Source organism: Pleurodeles waltl, chromosome 7, assembly GCF_031143425.1.
Source record: "Pleurodeles waltl isolate 20211129_DDA chromosome 7, aPleWal1.hap1.20221129, whole genome shotgun sequence".
NCBI classification, from domain to species: domain Eukaryota; kingdom Metazoa; phylum Chordata; class Amphibia; order Caudata; family Salamandridae; genus Pleurodeles; species Pleurodeles waltl.
In genome coordinates, this window is record NC_090446.1 from 65,458,872 (window position 1) to 65,486,786 (window position 27,915).

Below are 27,915 nucleotides of genomic sequence, written 5' to 3' on the forward strand. Positions count from 1 at the left end.
TAACAATGAATCCAGAATACATTTCGGCGAACCATGACCTTTCGGTCATGAATAACCACACCAGTTTATTCAAGGTTAATGAATTTATTTCCCTATATTAACAAAGCTAGCACAATATAGATGTGTCTCAACACCAAATGATAAACATAAATGAACATTAATAGCTGTCCATAACGGCGGAAAAGATGCAATCTATGCAGCATTTGAATAACAAGGCATTCGATAATAGCAATGCAAATCACTAAAACTATAATCTGTAATGAGCTAATTGCATACATTGGTCAGCATAGCAAGGTCTCAAATTGCATCGTGCAACAAAAGAATCCTCATCTAACCTCAAATTAGCATCGGCATGTGGGACTTCATGCAAAAACAATTTAGCAACATTAATTTGGAAAACTCCTAACTAAGGATCTTATCAAAAATCAGCAGTTGGTTACCTAAAAGAAACACAATGCAATTGTACAATTTCCTTTCATATTTACCAATTACAATCAGCATTCAAGGAAGTCTTCGTCCAACAGGTACCGTTTCTCGATCAGCATGGGACGGGGCAAGGGGGCAGGGGTGGACGGGGCAGTTGCCTCTCAGCGGCAAAATAAAACTACTACTTCATGCAAAGGGATCAAAGTTAAAGTCTCTAAGGCGAGAATCAATTAAAGTCTCTTTCTCTCGATTAGAGAAAGCATCAAGGTCTCTTTCAAAATGGCGTTGCAGCAAGGTGGGCCATAATAGCTGCAATGTCCTGCAAAATGGCGGGTATCGGGCTGGTAATGGCTGCTTTCTTCTCGTGCACCTGGTTTAAATAGACAACAGTTCAAATCCAGTAGGGTCTTCCATTGGAGGGTTCATAGGTTGGCTTCAAATTGTCCAATCAAAAACAACAGTTCTCAAGCTTTTACTTAAGCATACATTATCCTTGGAGACGGGTACGCAAGTTGCAACATTTTATACCAATTAACTCACTTTCAGAGCTTCCATTGTCCGCACCTGCAGATTGACCTTGGAGCAAAGAGAAAGATGCCAGGCTGGCACGAAACCTTAAGATAAGCATGTGAACGATCTCAGTGGAAAAGTACAGCTTTAAGCAAAAATACACGTTTATTAGCACATTGGAAAAACACGAGCATCTAAACCGTGAGACCAGGCAACTAGGCCAAAGCCTCCGCTAAAGTTATGCTAAGCTAAAGCATTTCAAACAAGCAAATCATAGCACACGTTTACGATTATGTCAGATTCGTGCAATTCTAATACATCACGTTATATAAAGCACGCTTATAAATGTTGGCAAACTACTCTAAGGGCACATTTGTCCCCGTACAATCTTTATTAGTTCGGTTAAAGTCACACTTGATTATTGCAATGCTACGTTTAAGCGCTAATAAATGTAAAACCTTCATTTCTGCGTCATCAGTAGTTTCCTCATATCTTTTCTGAGAGCTCGGCCCCAGCACCCAGAGTGATCTGCGTACAGAGGTCTTGTGGCCTTAAGTGGCCTGTGCAAGGAGGTTGTTTGCCTCGATTTAGATATCTTGGTGATTTTAATTAAGTTTGAGTCGATATAATGTAAATATGGATCAGATGTAACCCTTTAAACACATTTAGAAGGAAATGTTACCACTCCAAGACACACACACTACAGACGTGTCTATAAAGCAAGCCCCATCATGAGCAATGCATTTACTTAAAATCATCATAGTAGCCATGGGATTGAAAGATTACCTGGGGTAGCTATCACCCCACACGTGTTCTTTATGTTCACATTCTGTATTGTTGTCATTCCCTGCCATGATCAGTTCCTGCAGGATTAAAACTGCACCATTTGGCACCATTTTAGTACATGTTTTTGCGTAGAGCCTGCTTCCTTTGGAAATCATTGAAGTGAGGCTGGTGCTCCATTAGTTGATAATATCTGTACTTAAAAATCTTTGAAGTTGAGTTTTGCAAACTGAGGGTCAGATTTACAAGAAACTGGAGCATCAGCTTGCGTCGCCCCTGCCCCACCTAAGGACACCGTGTGTGTGGCGAATTTGTAATACGGGGCACCATGTTGGTGGTTAGGCCAAGAGCGGCAGAATTTTTTATGCTATTGTGGCGCTTTGCTCCACTAGCGTCGAAAATGTAAACGCTAGTGGAGCAAAGTACGAGGAGGCCAATAGGTTAATATGGATGAGTCATTTGAACGCCTGCTCTGAGCAGGCGTTCAAATGATGCCAAAAATGGCACAGTGAAATCTTATAGATTTCATTGCGCCATTTTTGCGGGCCTCCTAACGCTGGAATGTACCCCCTTCCGTGCATTATGCCGGACGCAGGCATAATGTGGCGCAACAGGTCTCAAAGTGGTGCTATGCATACATTGCATTTGTCATAGTTACAAAGTGGCGAATACAAGCATCTTGCCACTTTGTAAATATGATGCAGTGAAAATTGCGTCCTTGAGCCACATTAGTGTAAAAACAAATGGTGCTAGTGTGGCCCCAGGAGGCGCTAGGACCTTGTAATTCTCGCCCTTTATTTTAACTTCGCCAACTGTGCAAAGGTGGGGATATTTTTCAAATCTATTTGGTGAAAATTCCCTCAAAATCGGTTTTGCAAGAGAAGAAATAAGAATAAGCAGTTTGTCCAGAATAGACATTCTGTGAATGTAACAAACTTTGCTCCTTTACAAAGGTGCCAGGTTTCTGACCTTCGCAGAACTTTGCAGACCACATTCTAAAATGGCAGACTTATCGTCTGTTTGCAGCCATGTGTGGTCGGCCTTTTCACTCTGTGATGCATACGTCACTTGTTGCCTCTGGAGTCTGCAGAAGGCCCTCACACCTAACACACCCTTTTGTCATCCTCAGGTCGCAGCTAAAGGAACGATCGCTCACCATGGGCAGAAGAAGGCGGCGGCGGTCAGCAAAACAAGTAAGTTTAGAGAAATGGCGCTCAAACAGAAGTATAGCCATCTTATGATATTGTCACTGATCCCCAACCTCACCAGAACACAAGTATAGTGTTTTCTTGCTGCCACACTAGGTTTTCCAACTTGAATTTAAATCCACCTTTCTTTCTACATAGGCTTCCGAAAACAGGAAGTGATGTAGCAGTGAAGAATAGGTGGCATTTTTGAGTGAGCTACGGCCACAGGGTATACAGAAAAGGACAGGAAGTGATGTAACAGAGCTTGGGGCTGAAGCATCATTTATTTATTTGTGCAGCCTTAAAAGTTGGATGAGGTCTAAGAAACAGAAGTACTAAGAGGCGTGGCCTATGTAACTAAGTGAGCGGCCGTTGATCACTGTCATGACATTTTTTTTATCTAAGCATACACATCTAATACAGAAAGCATAAAACCTTAAACTATATAGCACAGTTATCCAGGCCATGAGGTGTAATAGGCATGATGTGAGTTCGAAATGAGTGTAAAATGCTGGTCGGACTGTACGCTCAGTTGACGAGAAAGATTGGCCGTTTTTGAACCTTGTGCTTGTGAATGACCCCTTGAGTTGTAGTTGGTGGGGGTCTACTGCTTTACTCCTCTTGTTTTGGCACTGGGTGGGTTTTCCTGACATCTCTGTGCTCCCTCCCAGACCTAGCAGGCTCCTTCTCCTTCATGATGCCCATCAGTGCCGAACTAGCGCCATCTGCCACCCTCCTGGTCTACGCCGCGCTGGCCGAGAAGAAAATTGCTGCTGAAAGCACCACATTTGCTATCGACAAATGTTTTAAGAATATGGTAGGTTTGGAGGAGGATTTTCCTATATATTACATACAACTCTAGTCCTTGAGATGTAGACAACTGTCTGTCTACCTCATTCAGACCCATATTTAAGAAAAGGTGGCGCATCAGAGATGATGTATTTATAATACGGTGCACCATGGCGGTTGTTAGCACAATACTGTCAAAGTTTTCCACGCTATTGTGGCGCTTCGCTTTTCTCTTTCTGTCTTGCTTCTGTTCTCTTTGCCTTATTTCTCTTGCTTTCCTTCTTTTCCCCACTTATCTTACTTTCCTTTACATCTCACAAGGTCGTTCTTTTTTTTACTTATTACTTACAATATCTCTCATATCAAAGCCTGTGAGATTGTTCAACCTGGTTGAGGTTGCAGGTTTCCTTCCTAATGTCAACAAAAAATTATAAAACCTGTTATGTGCAGTGGTACTCAACGATAACAGCTTGTATACAAAGCTATATATCAAACAAAGTTTCATATTCTCTGTAGCTTGGTGACCATTGCCTTCTGCTCCTTGTTTCTTTTTCCCAGGTTACACTGGGCTTCTCTGAGGAGGAGACGCTTCCTGGATCTGACGTCACCATGCACCTTCAAGCATCCCCAGGGTCCCTGTGCTCCATCCGTGCAGTGGACAAGAGTGTCCTGCTCCTAAAACCAGAGGCTGAGGTTTCTAGCAGCAGTGTAAGTAACACAGGTGTTTCCTTGGTGTAAACTGCTTCATGAAACAAGGTGGACCATAAAATATTCCTTTGCGTCCCTTGCCAGCACTTTCTTTTAACCACAGGCCTAGGACGACCAAGTTAGTTCACACAGAGAGGCCCTAAGGCAAGGCAAGTCATGGGCGAAATGGACAATTGCCCAGGGCCCCACCATCTCAATGGCCGTCTGTAAAGTGATCTTTTTGTAACTTTCTCTCACTCTATCAAAATTGTATTGAGTTCTCTTTCATAACCTCTCCTTTCCTGCCTCTTCCTCTCACTTTGTGTCTCTCTTTACCCAGTGTTGTCTTAAAACTTTTTTTTGCAGTGAGCAAGACATACTTCAGCTGTTTTTGTGTGAAAGCATAGCATTGCCTCTCCTCGTGCAGGCTTGAATTATCAGAAAATAGTCAACACTACTCCAACTTGTTCTGAAAGGAGACCTCAAAATATGTCTTTACAGGGCCCCCAAAATTCCTTACGTTAACACTGAGTCTAGACTTTGACCATTGTTATGAAAACCCTTAATTCTAGATTCATTTGTCAAATGTATCATTTGAATCCGGATTACAAAGTCTCAAGTAAAACCTGCACCTGTGGGTGTGTATGTGGTCCTATTTTGCCAGTTAGAAGCAGGCAGAAATTATCTGGGGAAACATTCTTGAAATATTGACAAAATCTTCATAAATCGGTGCATATACACCTAGTGGTGTTATTGTTATTTTTTCATTGTGCAAGGGTAATTTTGTGATTTTTGTGGTAATGCTGCGCCTGGTAATGACCGTACCCTTCAATGTTGGTAATTCCAGCTGCAGTATTGTCGCTGTGGTTTTCCTTCGTAATTCGCAATAATGTCTCACACATATAGTGGGCGGCGTACATTCCATGGCATGATTCAAAATGGCCGCCTTCCATAGTGCAATGTCAGGGCCCTCATGCCACTTTTCAGTTCACATTGAAATCGTGTTCCTTTTTCTTCAGACATTAATCTAATGGTCGCATTTATGTCTAATACAATAGAAGCTGCTTTTGGGGGAGATGATCTGACACAGTCTACAACCTTTTGATATCAGTCTGGCAAAGCTCACATTTTCCGCATTCTGGGCTGCATCTCCTTACAACAGCAGCCCACAAACAGCAAGCTAATGTCTCAGTCCCTACATCATCCCTCCTGCATCTAAGGACAAATCAATCCATCCCCATTGGATGCAGGGCCTCGTCCCCTTACCTCATGGCCTTATCCGGACCTCCCACATCTCTTTCTCTGCCATAGTCCTCACAATCAAGCTTCTTGCTGACGTCATTCGTTGCCAACCTGATGGGCATCTTTCATACCCAAAGGACTCTAAACCCGCAACCTCAGCTAGGTGGGCAGACTTTGCTTACTCGTCCTTGATATCATTACTCTACAGCTACCAATTTTAAAGCAACACAAGGCCTCATCTAGAGACATTCTTAGGGCTCCACAACAACAATGGAACCCTTACACTGGTCAGGCACAACCAGCACCAAGCATCATCTCCAAAGCTGGCCTGTTCCTTCCCCACCTGACTCTAGCCTTGCAGTGATTCAGATCCAGTGAAACCCAGAAGCAGGGAGGCTAGGATGGACCTGGAGCTGCTGCACAGCTCTCCAAGTGCGAACCGGTGCTCTTGCATATGTGCCCCGCGACCTTTCACATGGTAGTCCTCAGTGCATGTGCATCACCCGCTGGTGGATGCAGGCCACACTGCGTTCATCCAGAGATCCAAAAGATGAGAGAGAGGCCCTCACCATCCAAGGCCATTTTGGGGCACACGTCCCCTCAGGTTTTGTTACGCCTCTGACACTTCTGCCCCCCTGATCCCACAAACTACCCCACTAAAAATAAGACAAATGCTTGCTGAGGCTATGGCCAATGTCCTGGGGTGTTTTCAAAACGCATTGGTTGCTCAGAGCTCCAACAACGATATTGAAACTCACTCAGTGCAGTGTTTTCCCACTCGTCATTCCTTCCAGCATGTGATATCAGCTCTTCGCCAGGTGACTGTGTGCAGGGAGCCAATGACATGTGACACATTGTGGCGCTGTGTGAGTTGGCAGCTCCAACATAGGCAAGGAGTGGAAGTTATAACTCATTGTGTATACAAATGTGACCCGCCCCTCAGTTTCTGCAGTTGTAGTGTGAGCAGTCAGCTCAGAATAGCGATGAGTGCATAGAAGCAGGGGCGGCCCCTCTGCTAGGGTGGAGGAGCGTTGCCACCCCGCCAGCAGCAGCCGCTGCAAACCTTTTACAACAAAAGGATAATAATCTATGTTTACTATCCTTTCGTTGTAAAAGGGGCGGGCCATGAGGGATGATGGAGACGAGGGGAGTGCAGTGTCTACTCCCCTCAGGGCGCATGTATGTTTGGCCGGCCATCTCTAACCAGCCAAACACACATGCGCACTGTGGTCTCTCCAGCCCGGCACTGTGTTGCTGGGCTGGAGAGAGCAGGCACAGGCTCCCAGTCTACCTGGAAACACCCTAGCTGGGCCCTCCCAGCCAATCCTAATGCTATTTTGAGCAGCGTCAGGATGTGCTGCAGGGCCGGCTGGGAGCCTGTGCCTGCAGTGATGAGGGAAAGAGAAGCTGCGCAGCGGCAACAGACCAAGTACATTTAAAAAAAAGCAAAACATTTTTATTAAATGTTCCCCTCGCCCTATTCCCTCCCCGCACGCCGCACCCGCCCTGCCCCTTCAGAGCGCAGTGAGCCGCAACTGCAAGGAAGCGCTATAGCTCAGAGAGCTGGCTGACCAGAAGCTACTAGTGAACAAGTAACAATAGATATCTCATTTTATAGTTATTTGCATTCTTAAGGTTCATGTAAAAAAAAAATAAGGAGTGTTTCCATTTTTTGTTGAACACAATGAATAGCAGCAGTGCTTAATTTACAAAAAAAGTAAGTGCCGGGACCCAAAGTTTTACGCAGAAACTCACAGCTTGTACTACTGAATGTTGGCGTGTCGAATACCAGGGCTGTGTCACGTTGTTTCTACCTTTTACCTGTTTAATCCACCATCAGGCACTCCCTGCACCTTTGTCTCTCTCTTGCAAGTCCCTGCTCTCTTCTTTTGTCATATTTTCCGTCCTCTTCTTCCTCCTTTATGTGTTTTTTCACTCTGTTCTATGGATCAAAGTCCATCGAGGAAAAATAAGTGCTGAGCCCCTAAAATGAGTGACCACCAGCGCAAAGGAGCGAGAATGAAGGCCTGATTAAATATTCAATTAGTTTGAAATTGAGCTGGTTAGAACATTCACAAGAAATCGCTCCCTTTGAGGGTATTTACATTCATACCAATATCCTTCACATAAATCTTTATTCATATATATTTGTTACACATGTTTGCAATTGACAATGTTATACATGTTTGCAATTGACAATGTTTTCGAAAAGCCACGTTTTCTCTGGAAAGTCCTTCCTGTCTTCCCTTGTCACTAATGACTGACGAAATATAAAGTAATCTCCCTCTTTTATTGGGCCACACCTTGGCCCAAATTTACTGGAACTGATGCGCCACTTTTTTCATGTCACCCATGCCCCACCTGATGACACCATGTTTGTGCTGTATTTATAATTTATATGGTGCACCAAAATGGTCGTAAGAGCAATAGGATCAACATTTTTTATACTATTGTGATGCTTTGCTACACTAGCGTCAAAATTCTTGTCAGGACAGTTTTTTTAGAATGTATATGATAGTATTTGATTGGATTATGTATGTTTGATGTAATGATTATCAATAAGTATGTGTCAAAATGAACTGAAGTTTTAGCATTTTTTATAAATGTATACTGTATTTATTCAAATTTTGATGTCAAAAGAATAAAAAAGAAAGTTTAAAGAAGCTGTTTTTTTATAATAGTTGTTTATTAGGGAGACGGCTAAATGACGGTCATGAATCAAGATTTTATCTTTTTTTGGCTCTTCCGTGGGTGATCCTGTGAAGTGTGCCAGTGTGAACCTTTATATTAGTATTTGAGATATTTCGAGATTTTTACACATATTTATTTCCCTTAAAGGGAATTTTGATTTTTTGTATTGACTTTAACCCTGTCCCCCTGGGAGTGTACGGGGTACCTCTTCAATTTGTGTTGGTCTCTTTCTAGCCCATATCACCCCTCCTCTTACACAAACCTTCAACTATCCAACACACAATGATGAAACAAGCAAGAATGGTTTGATAGTCGCAGTAATAGTATTGATGGCTGTAGTACTGATCAATGTGTAAATGGTCACTGTAGTATTCAGGGTGGTAATGTTGGTGTAGGGGCTATGATGATGATGGTAGATACAGCGGCGATAATGATGGTGATAGTAATGATGGTGAAGGTGTAATGGTGGCAGTGGTGATGATGTTTATGTCATTGGTGGTAATAATGTTGGTTTGTGGTAATGGTGAGGTTAGCAATAGTGGTGGCAGTGGTAGTGATGGTGGTGGTAGTGGAGATTTTGGTGGTAATTGTGTAATGATGCTAATGGTAATATTAATGATAATTGTTCTGGTGGTAGTGGCAGTGGTGGTGTAGAGTTAGCATTAATGCTCATGGGGATGCTGGTGGACTTAATGGTGGTGGCGGTAAGGATAGTAGTGGCTGGTGGTAGTGGTATTAGTGGTAATTGTGGTGGTGGTAAACGAGTACCAATGGAGTGGTGATAGTAATAGAAGTCAGATACTGTGTAACCTTTTCATAAATATAACCATTCAGAACAGATGATGGGAGCTCTCAGTACCAAATGAGCGCAAGAGCCTTTCAGGGGCCGCTGACTGCTCAGGACTGAGATGAGATGAGTGATAGGTCAAAGGAGCAGGGAGGTGCATTCTGGGGTATAGCAGATGTTGGGATGCTGTGAGCTGCACTGAAGTGATGGTAAGTCAAATCGTGACGTGGAGTGAGGCAGGAATGCGAAGCCACAGTGAATCAGTGACTGAGGGGTAGAGAGGCATCGAAGTAGAGGAGCCAGGAGACCAGTGTCAAGGGGTGCAGAGCACAGCAGAAGAGGGTCAGTAAAGATTGCTGAGTCTCAGTGAGGCTGTAATAAGTATGGTGTGGCTGAGCAGAAGCAGTGAACACCACGAGCCACAGTATCAAAAAGTGGGGTGAAGCAGGAACCAGGATATTGTAAGATTTCAGGTCGGCCATTTTGCAATAAGTCCATCCCATGTAATCACAAAAAATCAATTAGGTGTCCGTATTAAGGTCAGGGTCAACTAAACATTTTTAAAAGTCAAACTGCTTTTAAAAAGAACAATGTATTCAATACAAGTATGTGTAAATAATTTACTATGATTAAACATACTTTTCAGATACAATATAGTACTGCATGCATTGTAGTGGAACTACTTTTTAGGAGGCACAAGAAACACCGAGTAGCCAACCGCATGAAGGTGAAAATGAAATACTTCTCTAGGCTGATCCAAGATGTGATTGACAGTCTCTCAAACCAATAGAGGAAAAGAATCATACAACAAAAATGCTGAAGGAGGCTAAGCCAGAATCTACTCTGTATACGGAAACATTAAATCTTGCAGCTAATTGTACTATGAAGAGAAAATGTAGGTCTAATTTTCCTACCTGTGTGCATGCTACCTAACATTATGCATCCGCTGCACATCACCTGACATACTATCTATCTGGTGAAGGTAATTTCACTTATGGATTCTCCTCCCTATTCAAAAAGTCTTCCACAAATCAAAGCATTCTCATCGCAAGTAATACTAAACGAGGCCCATAGTAATTACATAAAGTAGTCCCTACTGAACCATAGACCATAACTGATTGAGCCCAGGTAGTTGGTGAGGGTAGAATAGGCATTGTTTGCAGAAATATCCCATTGGCTGGTCCTGTTTCTGTAAGTTCATCTTTTCACCAGCATGCTATCTGATACCTAACACCAGGTACAATGTCTACTTTGCTGCTTGATGAAAGGAGTACGCCTCTCCAGAAGCAGTCTAGTAAGATAAACTGAGATGTTTAGCAAGTTGTGGTTAGACCCTGGTCAAGTGTAAAGCATCCTTCTGAACTCCTCAACCTCCAGTAGTTAGACATGTGTGTGTGTGTGTGTTTAAGCTGGCCCAGCTATCACTATCCCTGGCTGGGTCCAGTAGCCAACAGGAATCCATGTTGCCACCTGCATGTGTGCTTTCTTTGGCAGACAACCTCCTGAAGAATTTGAAAAATCATTTTGCAAAGCTGCTTCTTCCTTGTGACTCTGAAGAGCCTTTTGTAAACATGTATTTTAGTCCGACTTGTCCAGGTTTACTAAATAACCCAATAGCATGTGCAGTGGCAAAGTTACTCCCAATTAAGAGCTCCCTGTCTCTTCCCATATCTTCATTTAGGTGTACAGCCTGCTATCTTTCCTCAACCAAGGAGGATACCCCAGCCGCGTGCATGAATATACGCGGCCCTGCAAACCGCGCCCACTGCCCAGACCCATCCCATTACCTGCTCCCTGGGAACCTGTGATCGAGCCTCGTCCGTGGCTGCTCACTCGCAACAGTCGCTCGATCAGGCCATACCCTAGACCGTACCCCCGCAACCAAGATCAGCCAGATGCCTTCAGCCTCTTCATGGTAAGTTCTTCTGAGCAACCATAACGTATCAGTTTACTCAATAACATTCTTATCCGCCCATCCATTCAGCTCACCCATCCACTGATTTATGAACTACTCTGGCTGAATCTAAGGGTGTTGTATTTTGGCACCAATATTGAATCTATCAGTCTATCTAACCCTTTAACTCAGTGCTGTCCTATCAGCTGTCCCAAAGTCCTGGGTGCATTCTGTACAATTCCTACTTGTGCTTCCACAGTTCAAGGTCTAGAGTGCCATTTTAATTTAAACCTTTCTAAATGTGTAACCCTTTAGAGTATCTTTGTGCTGTGTACATGCATTACATATAGACGTCACCAATGTATTCATCTACTTGCCTGTGCTCTGCTCTCAGCATCTATCAATCCAATTCTAAGTCACACACTCATTCCCTCATTTATCCCAGTCATCCACTTACCATACAATTGGGCCCAGATTTATACTGTGTTTGCCCCGAATTTGCATTTTTTTTTTAACGCAAATTCTGCGCAAACCTAACTCCATATTTATACTTTGGTGCAAGATCCATCTAGCGACAAAGTTATCGAGTTAAAGTCATTTTTTGCTTGCGGGAAACTACCTTGCGTCAATGAAATGCAAGGTAGGCGTTCCCATGCAAAAAAATGACTATATGGCCTTAACGCCATATTTTTCCCCCGTGCTAAAATCAAACATGGGGGAAGAGGGCCTTAAATAATAGCGCTAAGCCTGCTTAGTGCCATTATTTAACGCCTGGATCAGTGCACGTGTTAGGGGACCTGTGGGCCTATTTCCATTGTCAGAGACCATGGAATGGGCCCACAGGTGCCCTTCCCTAGCCCCAGGGACACCCCTACCCAGACCAGAGGGGCACTAGTGGATGGGGGGACCCCATCCCAGGTATGACAGGTAATTTCAGGTGAGTATTTTAATTTTTTTTTAAGTGCCATAAGGGGACCTAACTTGGGCCGCCCTACATGGCACTGGGCCCAATGGCCATGCCCAGGTGACATTGGGGTGTTGAGCATGGCTCCTGTCTTTACTAAGGCAGGAGTCATATCGATGGGGGTTGTGCGTCAAAGGATAAGACTAGTCTGGTTACAGGCATTTTTATGCCTCTTACCAGACTAGTGTCAGTCTTTGATGCACAACCTCCTGTTCCCCCTACGCCTCCCCCACCCGGCTAGCATTCTGTTTCATGAGGCTAGCCAGGCCTTACTGCCGGCTACCACCATACCATAAATTTCACACCCGGCCGGCATCTTCAGATGGTGCTAGCCGGCGGTATACTTTTTCATGCAAAACTGCGTTAGTATAAATCAGGGCCTTGCTGCTCACATTTTAAGCTTTCCAGTCACTCACATATCTGTAAGCTGAAGTAAACCATTCATCCACTTGACCATCCTTATTCTCCTCAGCACTCTCAGACATTCATCAATGCATGTCTACTTGTTTGTCCCATTTGTCCAACTCACTCATTCCTTCATGTACTTACTCCCCCACCTATGCGCACACTAATGCACCCACTACCATCTGCCCATCAGGCAGCCTTGTCAACCAATCCCTAAGCTATCAAGTATGCATACCAAGTATGCATTTACCAGCCCATCTGTATATCTGTTTATTCTTAAAAATGCCCTTATGGCTACGCATCCATTAAAAATTCGTACTTGCATCCTTCTTTACATTTACCAAAGCCTGCATCAGTATGTACATCTCATCATCTGTTAATTGTTTCATCCATTAACGTTGCTATACGTAAGTTTACCAATACACACTGACCATTGTTTTCTTGTTCATGAAATCAACCCCCGAACCCTGTGTACAGTCATTGTTCATCAGTACGGTCATCTGTTATATCCACAATACTTGGTATTAGTGTGCCAGTGTCTCTTGCCTCGTCTGTCTATCTATCTATCTATCTATCTATCTATCTATCTATCTATCTATCTATCTATCTATCTATCTATCTATCTATCTATCTATCTCTCTGTCTATCTATCTATCTATCTATCTATCTATCTATCTATCTATCTATCTATCTATCTATCTCTGTGTCTATCTATCTATCTAATTGGATCTATCTATCTATCTATCTATCTATCTATCTATCTATCTATCTATCTATCTATCTATCTATCTATCCATCTATCTATCTATCTATCTATCTATCTATCTCTGTATCTATCTATCTCCATCTAATTGGATCTATCTATCTATCTATCTATCTATCTATCTATCTATCTATCTATCTATCTATTTCTATCTAATCGGATGAATCAATCTATCTATCTCAATCTAATTGATCTATCTATCTATCGATCTGTCTATCTATCTATCTATCTATCTATCTATCTATCTATCTATCTATATCTATCTCCATCTAATTGGATCTATCTATCTATCTATCTATCTATGAAGCTAGCTATAGATCTATTTCCATCTAATTGGATCAATCAGTCTATCTATCTCCATCTAATTGTATCTATCTATCTATCTCCATCTAATTGGATCTGTCTATCTATCTATCTGTCTATCGATCTATCTATTTCCATCTAATTGGATCAATCAATCTATCTATCACCATCTAATTGGATCTATCTATCTAGCTATCTATCTATTTCCATCTAATTGGATGAATCAATATTTCTATCTCCATCTAATTGATCTATCTATCTATCTATCTATCTATCTATCTATCTATCTATCTATCTATCTATCTATCTATCTATCTATCACCTCTCTAGTGTTTCCTGTTTGTTTTCCTACTTTTTTCCTCTTTTTCCCTTACTCCTCTCTTTCACATCTTTAAAATTTAATTTCTCTATTTATCATTCCGTGTTGTCATTCAGCCTTTCTGTCCCTTTTTCTTCCACTCTTTTTCTATATCTCAATCTATTTTTCTCTATGTTTTCTCTCTCTCTTTCGCTCCTTCTTCCTCTTGCCCTTATGCTCTTCCTTTGATTCTTTTATACAGACTTAAAACACAATATCAGAATGCAAACAACCATTACTTGTCTATCTGTTCGGGTTATAGAGTGCAGGTTTGAAGGTACTGACCAATCTGAATATAAGAAAACCGCAGGACTGTTCATTTCGTGACATTGACTGGCCGAGAGCAACGCTGTTTAGGGCAAACGCCGTATTAAAAATGTCATCAGGTAAGGATCTTTTTAAACCTTTATCATTGTGATTGGTTCTGCTGGGTGTGCTTTGGGACAGATTTGTTTGTTGATTTTGCAAACTAGGCTGGTTTTTAGGTCTCACCTGCAACAGCACTTGGGCTTCATGTGTTCTCACTTGCAAAGGATACTGCTTAGGTGGGGGGAGCGGGGTGTTCTGGCAAGCTATGGGGGAATAGGTCTGCACCTCACTGGGGGCAGCATTGTCTCCTTCCACACTTGTTGCTGCAGGGTTGGGGTAGAGGTGGGTTTGTGGTCCATCCCTCAACCCCTGCAGCATGTAACAGGGTCTCTGGGCTCTAAATCATCAAAAGCTCGAGGTGGGATTCCACAACTCCTAATGAAGGACTCCGCGTAGTAATGTTAATTGTTCATACGCCCAACATTCTAGTTCAGATGACTTATCATTGATACCTACCTATGATATATAAATTTTTTCCATTGATCAAAGTTCTTCATCGTGGTGTGTCCTATAACCATTAGTCAACAGAGTTCTCCCTTCAAACAACACTGGGATACAATGAATGAAGTTACTTTAACACTACCAATGCAAATGTGGTACAAACTTGTCCATTACAGTCTTCTCCAGTCTCTTGCAGCCCATCTACTTCCATCCCACAAGGAGGACGTAAAGCTTGCAAGACCAGAAGAGCTTGGGTCTAGGAGCTGAGAATCAACATAGTCATTGGAGACAGCCCTCGTTCAATTATCCACATTTAAGCTCAGTTCCTAAAGAATATTGGGAGCCCATCCATTGTTTTCTAGAGTGTTAAGATAATGTGCCTAGCACAGGCTTTGTCACCTGATGGTGACAAACAAGCAAAAGACCATAGGAGGCATCTGTTTAATCATATTTCAAAATGTTTTTTTGACTCAATATCACACCTTCTTCTACCTTAGAAGTGCAACTGTGGACGAGCAGACCAACCAAAATAACCCTAGCAGCACATCATTTGTTCTGTTTTGAGTAGAAGTATTTGTATGTAACAAATAATTCCGGTACTGTGTTTCTGCTTCCAGCTGTGAGTGGGGTCGGCATGGCTTTCTCTGCTCCTGAGATGACGTTTGAAGATTCCCCTGTGCTAGACGAAGTGGATGGATTTGCTGAGCCTACTGAGGATGAACCAGAAGAGAAAACCCGACAGAATTTCCCAGAAACCTGGCTGTGGAAGCTGGTACCGGCAGGGTGAGTGGGAAGAACTGGCCTTAATGACACACCCCATGCAGTGGTGGGGGATGTGCAGGGCAGTTCATGTCCAATAGGTTTTAGGAGATCTGTGATGTATACACCTGGATGGCAGAACAGTGTCTATCTCTAACAATGTTCCTACCACTGATTGGGAACAGTGAACCCTTAGAATACAGACCCATCTCCCCTACTTCAGGAGCTCACCTGGGATCATGGGATGAGAATGCACCAGACCGCTGCCTTTCGGCTAGGTTTGTGCTGTATCAATACCACAGCAACCCATACAATTCATAATAAATCCACCACTGGGCAAATGAGAAGCTTTTACGTCTTTATGACCTTCAAGGTGGCAGATCAGTTAGTTTAACCAATCATGAAAAGCCAATTCTTTATCTGGGATGTTGGTGATGTTGGTGATGATGCCTAAGCAACTTTGGCCCAAATTTAAGGATGGCCTTGGGCCATCTAACACCACATTAGTTTCATTTTTCTGAGGCTAATGTGATGTTAGATTGCCAAAAACACTGTGTCATGTCTACAAAGTGGCGCAATGCATGCATTGCACAACTTTGCGACGATTTGCGCCACATTATGCATGTGCCATGCATAATGTATGCAAAGGGGGCGTTACGGCTCAAGGAAGCCCGCAAAAATGGTGCAATGAAATTTACAAGATTTCATTAAGGCTTTTTTGACATCATTTTTAACGCCTGCTTTCAGCAGGCATTAAAAGGACGCACCCATTGGATTCAATGGGCCTCCATGTACTTTGCCCCACTAGCGTTAGAATTTTTGACACTAGTGGACCAAAGCGCCACAGTAGCGTCAAAAATGTTGACGCTATTGTTCCAAATATTGCCATGGTACACTGTAGCTTAAATATTGCGCTCACATGGTTGCGTTACGGGGCTTCAGGTGTGGCACAAGAAAAGTAGCACTCCATTGAATGCAGCACCACTTTTCTTTAATTTGGCCCCTTGTGTAACAGTGCAACAATTTTAATAGTGCCCTCAGTGGAAGCAATTCAGTCATATACAGTGATTTCAGAAGTCATATACTGCAGAGAGGAAATAACAGCCCTTCTATACTGTATAGAGGGGTTACAGCACTCCTAAACTGCATAACAGTACTACAGAGCCAAGACACAGCAAAGAGGTATTAAAGCACCAGCATACTTTATACATGAATTACAGCACTCCTGCCCTGCAAAGAAGGATTACAGCATCTATATACTGCATAGAGGGTTTACAGTACTTCTATACCGTACAGACGGATTACAGCACTCCTATACTGCATGAATTGATTGGAGCACCTCTGTACTGCAAGGAGGGATTTTAGCACTTCTGTGTTCCGTAAAGGGATTACAGCACTTGTGTGCTACACAGAGGAATTACTATACTCCTGCACTGCATAAGGGGACTACAGAATTTGTATAATGACTGAGAACTGTGGAACCTTCATGTCCACCTCTGGTGAGGGATGCTAGCACTGCATTTCGGATTAACCAGCCTAATGTTAGTAGGTGACTCTGGGTGGGAGAATGGCAGAGTTGCTGCTGAAAAAAGTGGAATGTGCGATCTCCATGAAGGCCCCTAAGGTGGGAGCCTAGCACAGCCTGTTACTTTAACACTGAGCCAGAAATGCACTTGCCAGATTAAATTCTTCATCGTACCACCTGGATGAATGTGGAACGAAATACATGTGCTCCTCCTATGGGAAGACAATGAATGACTGCACCTAACTGATAACCCCACTGTAAATTAGTTGTTGAGTGGTTGAATTCTCAAAAGTGAAATTAAGGGACACGAGGTCCTTCCTCAACATTCACACATCTGGCAGTGGCAAGGTGACTATCACTGATTCTGCCTATGCTGTCCCAAACTTCTAGGAGTTTTGGGGTTCTTCTTCAGGCTTTCGGTTACACCGAATGGGGGGTTGTCCAGTCACGGGTTCTCTCCATCATGTCTTCCCATCTGCTGATAGACAATTTAGTTAACCAGCCTCCAGGTGTATCAACTATTCTCCACATTTTTATGTATCCTTTCCCTAAAGCACTTGAGGCGACCAAGTTGTAACACTTTACAAAAACGCCAGACCAAATAAATGACCATATAAAAAAGCAAATAGGTTTTGCTAATTACACTATCTGTATCTGCCATCACTTGCTACGAAGGAAACATAATGATAAAATGTGTTGTTTTCAAACCAGAACTTTACTTCCTTTAGATAACTTGACACAGGGAGCGTGACCTTTGCATAGATGGTGCCCATTAAGCTTGGAATCTCTGCATTTCCAGTTCTATCCTAAGAGCATGACAGATGCAAAGAATATTCCATGATCCCATATATTTACCCTTCACCAGATGGAAAAGGTTGATCAGAACCAGAGCTGACGTGAACTGTGCACTCAGTTGTTGTTTGGGATAGGATCACAATGAACAACAGGAGGCAAAGGATGACAGAGCTTCATGATTGATTATTAAAGGCACCCTAAGATAGTGACCTTGACTGATGGATCCATTATAAGGAGCAGGTCATTCATATCCAGGGACATCCCGTGGACACCTGAGGGATGTTCCATAAACCTGTGACCTCATTTGGTGCTGATCCCACGAGAGAGATCAACCAGAGAAAGCAGGTCCACCAGAGGCACTGCAGCTATTCATGAATTGTTCAGAATACCATGGAACCGACCATACAATGCTAGTCTATGACAGATCAGTTTCACCATGGTGATTAGGGTGTTCAACATTGATACCATGATGTGCCTCTACAAGAACAAATAAATGAAAATAACAGTTCATAGAATGCCTTGTAGTTCTCTGCTTTTTTCAAGCTCATTAAGGTCTTTCCATCTCACTATCTTTCTAGTCCTTCTGGCAAAAAGAACATGTCTTTCCATGTTCCGGACACCATAACAGACTGGAAGGCCAACTGCTTCTGTATGGCAAGCGATGGCCTTGGCCTTTCTCAAGTGACCTCTCTCAAGACCTTCAAGCCTTTCTTTGTGGGTCTGACGCTGCCCTACTCTGTTGTCCGAGGAGAGTCTTTTTCCTTGAAGGCCACCATCTTCAACTACATGAAGGAATGCATTGCGGTAAGAGTGTTCTTGCATCCTTGATGAAAACTCATATGATCACTGCATTCTGATTTAATGTCTGTTGGGGGGATAGATCATTGACAGCTGGTGGCTTCTATCTCTTTGAGAATAAACTCTGATTGATCTGCACGCTATTGATGTGATCATTTATGAGAGTTTTTGAGTAAATTTCCTCATTTGAGAGATTTGGTCAAATGAACAAGAAGAGGTTTGGAAAGGACAGCATTCACATATGTAGTATATAAGCCATATCTTTGAGACCTCACTGGGCCAGAAGGGGTAAAGGGGGAATAAAACCTTCCAAAAGACGGTTTCTTCACCAAAAGGCTGTTGCCCAAAGATGAGAGAAATTAAGTTAAAAAAGGACACAAAAAAGATAACTTGTGTCTAAAGAATGAGTAATGTTTACCAGTACATGCATGGGATCAAAGGTGAACGTCTTGCAAGGTTTGAATATCTGATCTCCTCTCTACCGGGTACAGTCTTTGGCATTTCCCTTGACAACAGAACAAACTAAAACATGCTTATTGCAGAGTAGCAAAGGAATGAGACTGCACTCAGTGCCCAAAATGGTTTTATAGATAACTTGAGCCTTCATTAACTTTTGCCTTAAAATATCAGGGCTATAAACATGATGTCTTAGCAACAAAAAGCGGACAGCCAGTGCTGTTGTACAGAGGTAGGATGACATGGCTAAATCTGGGGTAGACAAGACTTAGGCTCATTACATCAATATTCAAAAGACCACAGCAAGCCAAAAATACAAAGCATTTCATTAGTCCAGTTGTAGCCAAACTGTTTAATTGGCCATACCTCGATTGATTGTAGAACCAGTAAGCAATGCTCACTGATGTTCCTTAAGAATGTTACAGAGATCAAATAACTAAGGTGGTCTGCTGCACATTGAAGAGATATTGGGAGGCGGTGGGCAGGACCATAGAGGAAGACATGTAGCTCACCATTAGCCTCAACCCATGCATAGCATTGCTAAACATATTACATGAGCTTGGTATAAGTACAGATATAATATACTCCTAGGCCAAGGCCTGAAAATAGGTTAAAAAATTAAGTCCTGCTGAGGCCCTTCAACGATAGAGGGCATCCGAGGCTACAATCATAGCTAAATGCAGAGTAGGGATTGGCCACTGCAGAATCTTGAAGAGACAGATTTAGGAACTAGGAGGTGGTCCCCATAAGCACAACCGTATTTGGGGGATGTGAATGGAACATTGTGAGCTCTTGAGTAGAGAAAGACCTCTGGAAGCAAGAGGCCTCATTTGCAGCTGCCTTGGCTACTGTGTGCTTTGAATTGGTGATGATTCTCACCTGATGTCATGCGTAAGAAAGACAGAACTCGGCTGCATTGTTTTGTTTCGGTGATGATTCTCACATTGTCTTATTGACTCTCACTATGTTAACAAGACCTCTGGATTTGGGCGGCAGCATCAGCGAGCATGGGGGAACTGAGTCGCATCTCCCACCGTGTGACAGCTGTCAGCCTAACCCTTCCGGCCCTCTAGCAACACCTCACCAAAACCCAAGGGTAAAGGTGATTTCTGGCAGCCCTACGCATGGACTCAGATTTATTGGGGAAACCATGGTGGAACAGGTGTTACCCCATTCTCTCAGCTCCAACAGTCTTACACATGTAAAGATAGACAAAGGCAGGAGAAGGTTCAATAAGTTTTATTGAAACAACTGCACCCTACATAAAAAGGCATGTATTGCAATTATGAGGAGATGAAAAATAATAAAACCAAAGCAGTGACAACGAAAGTGAAACACGGGAAAAGTCCCACTATACTGTCACAATGATTAGCTATGAATTCCTACCTACACCACTAATGTTCTACGTTAGAACATGGCAGCATTAGCCCTAATCTGCCTTCTTGGCCTCCAGAAGCAAGTCAGCCCCATACCTGTGATTTTAGGTAAAGAAGATATCTTTGGTATAATCAGAGACTGTCCCCATGCAGGTGAGAAGACTTCAGGTCTCAGTAGAAACTGCGATGACAACATGCACAAGCGGTGGCAATTCTGGCTTGAATTCCCATCTTCTCTATAGGGGACAGCGAGGTGTTCTTATAATAAAACATGTGATGTTCTGAGAAACTTCCCTGATGTGATAACACATATATTTCTGTGTATGAGAGGAGATGTTCACTTGGAAACAACAGCAGACAGCCTTGAGTCGAGCAAAGATGAAAATGTTGTGCAGAGAAAGGAATAGCAAAATTTCAAACTAAGGGGCAGTTGATAGACTAATAAAAAACATTCCCACATAATGAAGCCTCTCTAAAATAATAAAATGAATAAAATGCCATGTAACTAGGTAAAAAGCACGGCTGCGGGCTGCAGGCCTAAGCTAAAATAATGTGCCCTTGTAAGCTTCTAAAATAACCTCACAACACTCTCCCCTTGTTGGTTCAAAGTGTAGAGGTAAATCAAAGCTCAAGTCTAAAGTAACCTATTATAGGTGTTCTTCTAAAAGCATATTAAAAGCAAATTAAAATGCATAAAATGCAGAATATTAAAATGTCCATGTTGACAAGCAAAACAGACTAAACATGCTGGCCAAATAAAACAGTCAACTTAGAATTTAAAAACATAATTGTCTAATAAAGGCCAGATGTCTGCATATTAAATATAGTCATGTTCTTTAAAACAAATCACCAATCTCATCAAGATTGATCGTTTCCAGGAAGATTTTAATGAAACCAGTTCATTGACAAGGAGAATGAAAGAGCACTCATGCTCCTGGGCCTCAGCCCCAGCCAAGGCAGTAGCATCCCATGAAGTGCCTTGTGTTGTAGCACTGAGAGCCACTTAATCATAGGAAGCCTCTCGTAGCAAATGCAATCACAATGTACTTGTCTGGTAATGAGCCCTTAGTGAGAACATCAACAGATCAGCATTCAAATAGGTATGTGCTGCGTTTTAAGACACACTTCCACTGCCTGGTCGAAGGGGCACCACGAATAATAAAAGACGGGCTGCACGCAATTCAGGACTGGTCTGAGTGACAAAGACCCGTTACACTCCAGTTCCTCCCTCCAAGAGTGGTGCTCCAAAATATCTCTGCAGACAACCTTGCCACTTGGTGAGTCTCCTCGGAAGATGTGAGAGACACAGTTTTTTTTAAATAACACAGACCTTAGCCTGCTGAGCTTGTTAAAATCTACATTTGAAGGAGCAATGTGTGGCCAGATGTCTGCTTCCTTTTTCTGTCACGTTAGTGAAAAAAGCACATTACAGCAACAGGCGACAATTTTGGAGACTGAAACTACATAAGCAATTGTGTCTCACATCCTACAACAGCTCTCTTCATTCAGGACCACATAGCTCACATTCGAGAGCACCTGGAAATCTGGAGGAATCAAAGGGATGGGAATTCCCTTCAGAGAACAGGCTAAATTTGCAGAAGAAGCATTACATGCTCCATGCAAGGATGGCTGTTTACAAATCATCAAATTCGTCACAGAAGTCTCAAACTCACTACCGCTAAGAAATACCTCCTTCATGCTATCAAAACATTTGTACGAGAAGGACAGATCTCACACCTCATGTATGTAACTGTCTCCTAACTTTTCATTTCTGCCTACTGGAATGTTGTTCAAGCACAGCGTAAAATGCAGTGTTGAAATGGGCAGATTGATGACCCCATGAATTACCCAGACTGCAGATGGTATTTCTGCCACAGTAAAAAGCAACTTTTCTAACTTTTCGATCTTTAACATTACATATATTGCTTTCTCTTAGCCATTATGTGTTGCCGTCATGTTAAATTACATGCGGCAAACAGGTCTATAGACTCATGTACTGCCAGGGAACACAACCACTTTTCGAAACCTGTATAGTCCAACCTAGCTGCATTATGGAACTAAGCTGACTCTGTCCATGTTGTAAAGACATAACATTTTGTAGGATGTCTATTTCAGATGAAATGATGTTATTATGCTTGTATATGCGATTGGACAAGGTGTTCATTCCATTATCTGCAATGGCTAATGCTTTCTGCATGTTTTCCTATTCTAGTAGACTTAACTGGGCTGTGGCTTCTTGTTGAGAAAGTTTCCAAATCTGATTATAAATGGCATATAAAAAGTGCTTTTTGCATGGTTTTCTGGAACCTGACAGGAAGTCCTGTAAATCTGTGTCCTCTCAGAGGAGGCTAATTCTTCCCTTACAGTAGCAAGTATGGAAGATTTTAACCTTTGCTGGAAGAATTTACCAGCGCTGTAAGTGGTAACAATACCTGAGTGCTCTAATGATATATATTGAGGGTCCTGTCTGCTCACTCTAATACCTCCCGAAAACTTAACAATACATGCATGATAACCATTTGTGTCCACTGGCCACAATAACCACCCATTAGGACCTGAAAGTGATGTGTTAAATGTTCCATTTTGGACCCTCCCATTGAGCTGTTCTTCAGTGTGATATAAAATCTTTTGACAATCAATAAATGTATCTGGAGAGGGGCTACTGGGTGCATTTAATTCCTTAGTGTTTGCCAAACCTGAACAACTTGTTTGTTGTACCATTTCATTTAAAAATATAATTTGAAACAGGATAAGACGTGCTCGAAACAAAGCTTCCCTCCTTGTATTTTCCAGTCTTCAGTTCCCCCCACATTCTTTAAGACAATTGACTTCAACCAATATTCATAACCTTCAATAGCCAACTGGGAAACAAAGGAATCAGAATTAATCAATTTGGTGTCTGCTAACTAGACCTTCTGCAATTTATATAATAAGATTCAGGCCCTGATTATAGGTTTTACAGGCGGAAAAATCTGCCTGCCAAACTCCTGTGGCCAGGTTACCTTCTATGCGGCAGCCCTCCCACAGCCCCTATTATGAGTTTTTCGCTGGGCATGAGAGAAACAGCCCACAACATTGAAGGCGGCTCTTAATCGAGCAAGCAGCAATGTTGCGGTGCGTCGGGTGCACCCGTCGCGCTTTTCACTGCTAAGCAGACAGTGAAAAGCGCGGTGGGGCTGTCCATGGGGGCGCCTGCATAGCCCATGCCAAGTGCCAGACAATAGGCCCATTGGGGTCCCAGGCACCCCGTCTCCGCCATCTTTTAGCAACCGCAACTGCCAGGCTGTCGGCTGGTGAAAAAGTAGTGCTGCTGGTCGTCCGACCGTGGCATGTGTGCCACAGTCATAATGTGGAGGCCGGACCACCACTGCGAGTCTGGCGCTCCTAGGAGAGCCAGACTCATAATGAGGGCCTCAGATTTTTAACATCATACCAAGAAAAATATGCAAACCTTTCAATATATGTGTTAGAACTCCCAACTGGCAGAGTCGGGCAAGGTTCCCATTATGTATAATTATTAATAGTTCTCTGAAGTGATGTTCCTAATAATTGTAATAGAACATAACGTAAACATCTTCACTTTCAAAGACAGTATAGTATTCAAGCTCAAAAAGCCTAGCATCAACTGTTTTTACATCCCAACCATCAGAAACAAATCCCTGTGTTATTACATCATTCTTAGAAATTTTAAACATGTATGGAATTTAAAGCATCTCAGTTGGCCCTAAGATATCGAATTGTACTTTATCCCAAACAATCCCATCAGGAATTGGTACAGCTGAAATGTTCACCAGGGACAAGTCTCTTCGGACCTTGTGATAAGATAAGTGTGGTTTCAGGACCTTATCCACCAGTTTGACAGCAATGCAAGTCAGGGAGATAATGACCATGTATCAGTAAAAACAAAACAATGACAAAGCCAATCCAAAGAAGAAAGGCAAAAACAGTTAGTAGAATCCATAGATAAGTCCACGGACGAATTAGACGGTAATTTTAAGCAAATTGAGCAGCATACGTGTTGTTGCTACAGGTGCCGTCGAAAATGTAGGAGAATCAGTGAAAGAGTAGTTGACATGTTCAAAATATCCAGTAGCAGTTCATGCAAATACTGGCACCAATGTTGGAAGAGGTGAACGGGCAGGTGTGTCCCTTGGTGCTTCATTGTAGATAATCCCATCTGTTTGTGTTGAATTTGAGTGGTACAACTCAGAAGTCTGGACATTCCTTGTTGCAAATGAAGTTAAAGGAATTAGTGAAAGATTATTTTCCACCCTCCCCGAGGTTGGAGTGGCATCTTAATTGTTGCTTAAAGCCTGAAGAGTGATGTCTTGGTTGGTAGTGAGAGGGGTTTGGGAACTACTAAGGAGTCCTCTGGGCCTGCTGTGTAGCATAGGCCACTGGGACATTGTCAATGGACACAAAGCGATTTTCTTTAGAACCAGGCAGCGGCAATAGGAAGACAGTTCTGGTACCATGTATTCTCAGGACTGGAACCGGTGTTTGGTATGAAGAGACAAATTATATCTTTAAAGCAATTATTTCTCGGACCCAACTTTAGGAATCCAACCTGTAGCTGTTAATGGTGCGACCGTTATTCCCAAGGTGGCGGCACATGCAGATGCGTTTTTGTCACAGATTTTCTGTGTTTCCTGCAAGACAGTAACGTGTTCATTTATGTAAAAAAAGTGTCTGCCGTCACCATGCCAGAGCCATCAAGATCCGGGACATACAGAGGTATGCCAAACAGAATTTCGTATGAGGTACGCCCTTTGAGGGACCTTCTGGGCAGATTATTAAGTGCTCTCTGGATTCCAGACAGGTGGTTAAGCCAACTACAACCTTTGTTGTTGAGGATTGCTTTAAATCTCAGTTTCTTGGCTCCACAACACCAGTTCCCTCGGGATGATATGAAAACAAATAATGCAGTTGGACCCCCAATGTCCACATGGTGTTCCTGAATGCCCCTGAGGCGAAAGCAGGGCCCTGGACCGAATGAAATGCCGCAACTGCATATGTGCCAATAAATACTTGCAAGTTTTTAATAACAGTTTGAGCGTCAGCTGATACCCATGAAAATCTGGAGCATGAATCACCAGAGACTAAGGTGTATTTGTATGCACCATTAGGTGTCAAGGGACCACAGTGGTCCAGGTACACACATTGAAGTCGTTTGTTGGAAACAAAAAGGGGTGTTTGCAATGGGTGTTTGATGGTGGACCCTTTTATTTGCTGACAGGTGCCATAATGAAGGACATACTGTTTGGTCTTTCTGCATAGACCCAGCCACCAATAAAGTTTTTGTAGTAGAGAAATAGTAGCTGCCATACCTTCGTGGGCAGATGCAACACCCTCATGTGCTACTTTTATTAATTCAGGTCTTTGGTCTTGGTTGGGGATCACACAATCACCCACCCCTGGTATTGTTACCAAGGCAACATTTAAGGCACTTATGAGGTAGGAATCTTTTGCAGGATCTGCCTTTGGCATGGACTTGCTTTCAGCTAAAGCTTTCACAGCAGCCAGTGTTTCATCACTCTGCCTGGTCCGAGAATGAGTAATTGTAGCAACAGAAGCTGTAGCTTCTGCTGACTTAGCTGCTTTGTCAGCCGAGGTATTGCCTTCAATGTGTAATCCTACACATTGATGACCCAATATATACTACATGGGAATTTGGTAGCATTTCTTTAGGATCTGCTACTTTCCCCCACAGTAATCTGTGTTTGGTGGTGTTCCCCTTGGAGACTTAGAACTGATTTTGGCACCAATAATGCAGGTATTCACTGTAGGACTGGACACAGTAAAACGAACCACACACTATAAGTGTTAAGTGTTCATTCTACATTTGTTCCACTGCCAATAATAGAGCTCTACCAATTGTGTAGTACAGCCCCCTAAGGACTGCGTGTAAGTATTTTAATAGTGGAATTTTCCATCCTTCATGTAGCCACTCACAGCACCCAGGCAGAGGAGTATTCTTCTTTTGTGCCTACCGCTATTTGGGCTGAGTCATCAGTATAAATTATTGTGTGATATTGATCGATAGGCAGAATGTTTGCTGGTATTGGGTATTTTTAGTTCGTATTGAAGGAACTCTTAAGTCTGAAGTTTTGGGTCAAAAACATAATCAACATCAGTGGCTGTCAGAGACGTGGCCCATTGAATCCAATATGGATGTAGTGCTTTTGCGTATGGAACGCTGGCTTTTGTGACAGCTTCAAGGGCTGGTATGGGTGTTACGACAACAACAAGTTTCTCCTGGGCCAAAGGTCTCTCTTTAATGACAGGCATCTGAACAGCAGTCTGAATGTTTTCTGTGGGAGCAAAGAGTTATTCAGCTATGGAATATAAGTGTGATTTGTAAGCTATGGCTACGGTATCACCTTCATTGAATGTTACATAGGTGAAACACATGGCACCAGCGACCTTTCTGATGACCAAAGTTTTTTTAAAATCTCGTGTATGCAAGTGTTTTGCTTTGATCATGCGCTACTGCAATGCCCGCAGAATGCGCGTGTGTTCGACTGTTTAAGATTTACTTGAAAAGTCGGGACGTATCAAAGCATAAAGTGGTTTTATTCATTGTGCATAATCTGGAATGTATGTTCTGCCAAAATTGTAAAAACCCCAATAGTAATTGTAGCTTTCTTATGGTATTCGGTGTTTGTAGTTACAGGAACTTCTCTAGAAAGTGGGGTGCTAGGCTTTTTCGTTCATCTGATAATTTGCATCCCAGAAATGGGACACTGAGAAATGCAATTTTCGTTTTCTTAAAATTAAATTTATAGCCTTGTTCAGCAAATCCCACAACAATGCGGGCAATCCGTCTTATAGGTTGCACAAGGTCATCATCAATGAGGGAGATGTCATCTACGTGGGGCAACGCCTCAGGGTCAATGTATTGTAAAATGGATGTTACATGTGTTGAGACAGTCCAGGACTGTTCTTATACCCTTTTTTGAGCCTAAAACATTTTCTTTGCGAGCCTAATGCGCTGACTGCTGTAAGATCGCGACTTTCAGGCGCTTCATTTTGGCAGGAAAAAACATTGGATATATCTAAGGTTGTTTTGTATTTTTGCACACTAAAGTGTGGATAAGTGCTCTGCTGTGCTTTTTGAATAGTGTGTGACTTAAACAGTCACACACACGGGTTGTGATCTCCCAGCCTCTGTCAGCAATGCTGCGCTTCGTTTCTCCTGCTCCGTGCGTCGATTCTTCACTCGTGTTTCCTGCGAGCGTAGTTTCTCAGCTGCGGAGCCGGCGGCGCGTCGTTTCTTCAGCCGCAGATCAGAGTTGCGTCAATCTTTACCCGCACAACGCTCTGTGCGTGGATTTCCTTGTCTTGATGCTGCAAGCTTCTCCTTTCAGGGTCCCAGGAACTGGATTGGCACCACAGGGCAGAGTAGGAGTCCCCTCCAAAGACTCCAGGTGCTGGCAGAGAGAAGTCTTTGATGTCCCTGATACTTCAACAACAGGAGGCAAGCTCTAAATCAAGCCCTTGGAGATTGCCTCACAAGATGGAAGACACAAAGTCCAGTCTTTGCCCTCTTACTCTGGCAGAAGCAGCAACTGCAGGATAGCTCCACAACGCACAGTCACCGGCAGGGC

The 27,915-nt window shown here is 42.8% G+C and overlaps 1 protein-coding gene across 1 annotated transcript in view; it reads left to right on the forward strand.

Annotated features, from left to right (window-relative positions):
* LOC138246804 (alpha-2-macroglobulin-like protein 1) overlaps window positions 1-27,915 on the forward strand; it is a 179,966-nt gene that overhangs the window by 80,700 nt on the left and 71,351 nt on the right. Inside the window, exons 15-21 of the mRNA XM_069201567.1 lie at window positions 2,849-2,912; window positions 3,578-3,723; window positions 4,254-4,403; window positions 10,784-11,017; window positions 14,052-14,175; window positions 15,217-15,382; window positions 18,257-18,482. Coding sequence (XP_069057668.1) covers window positions 2,849-2,912; window positions 3,578-3,723; window positions 4,254-4,403; window positions 10,784-11,017; window positions 14,052-14,175; window positions 15,217-15,382; window positions 18,257-18,482 — 1,110 coding nt within the window. The remainder of the gene's footprint in view (window positions 1-2,848; window positions 2,913-3,577; window positions 3,724-4,253; window positions 4,404-10,783; window positions 11,018-14,051; window positions 14,176-15,216; window positions 15,383-18,256; window positions 18,483-27,915) is intronic.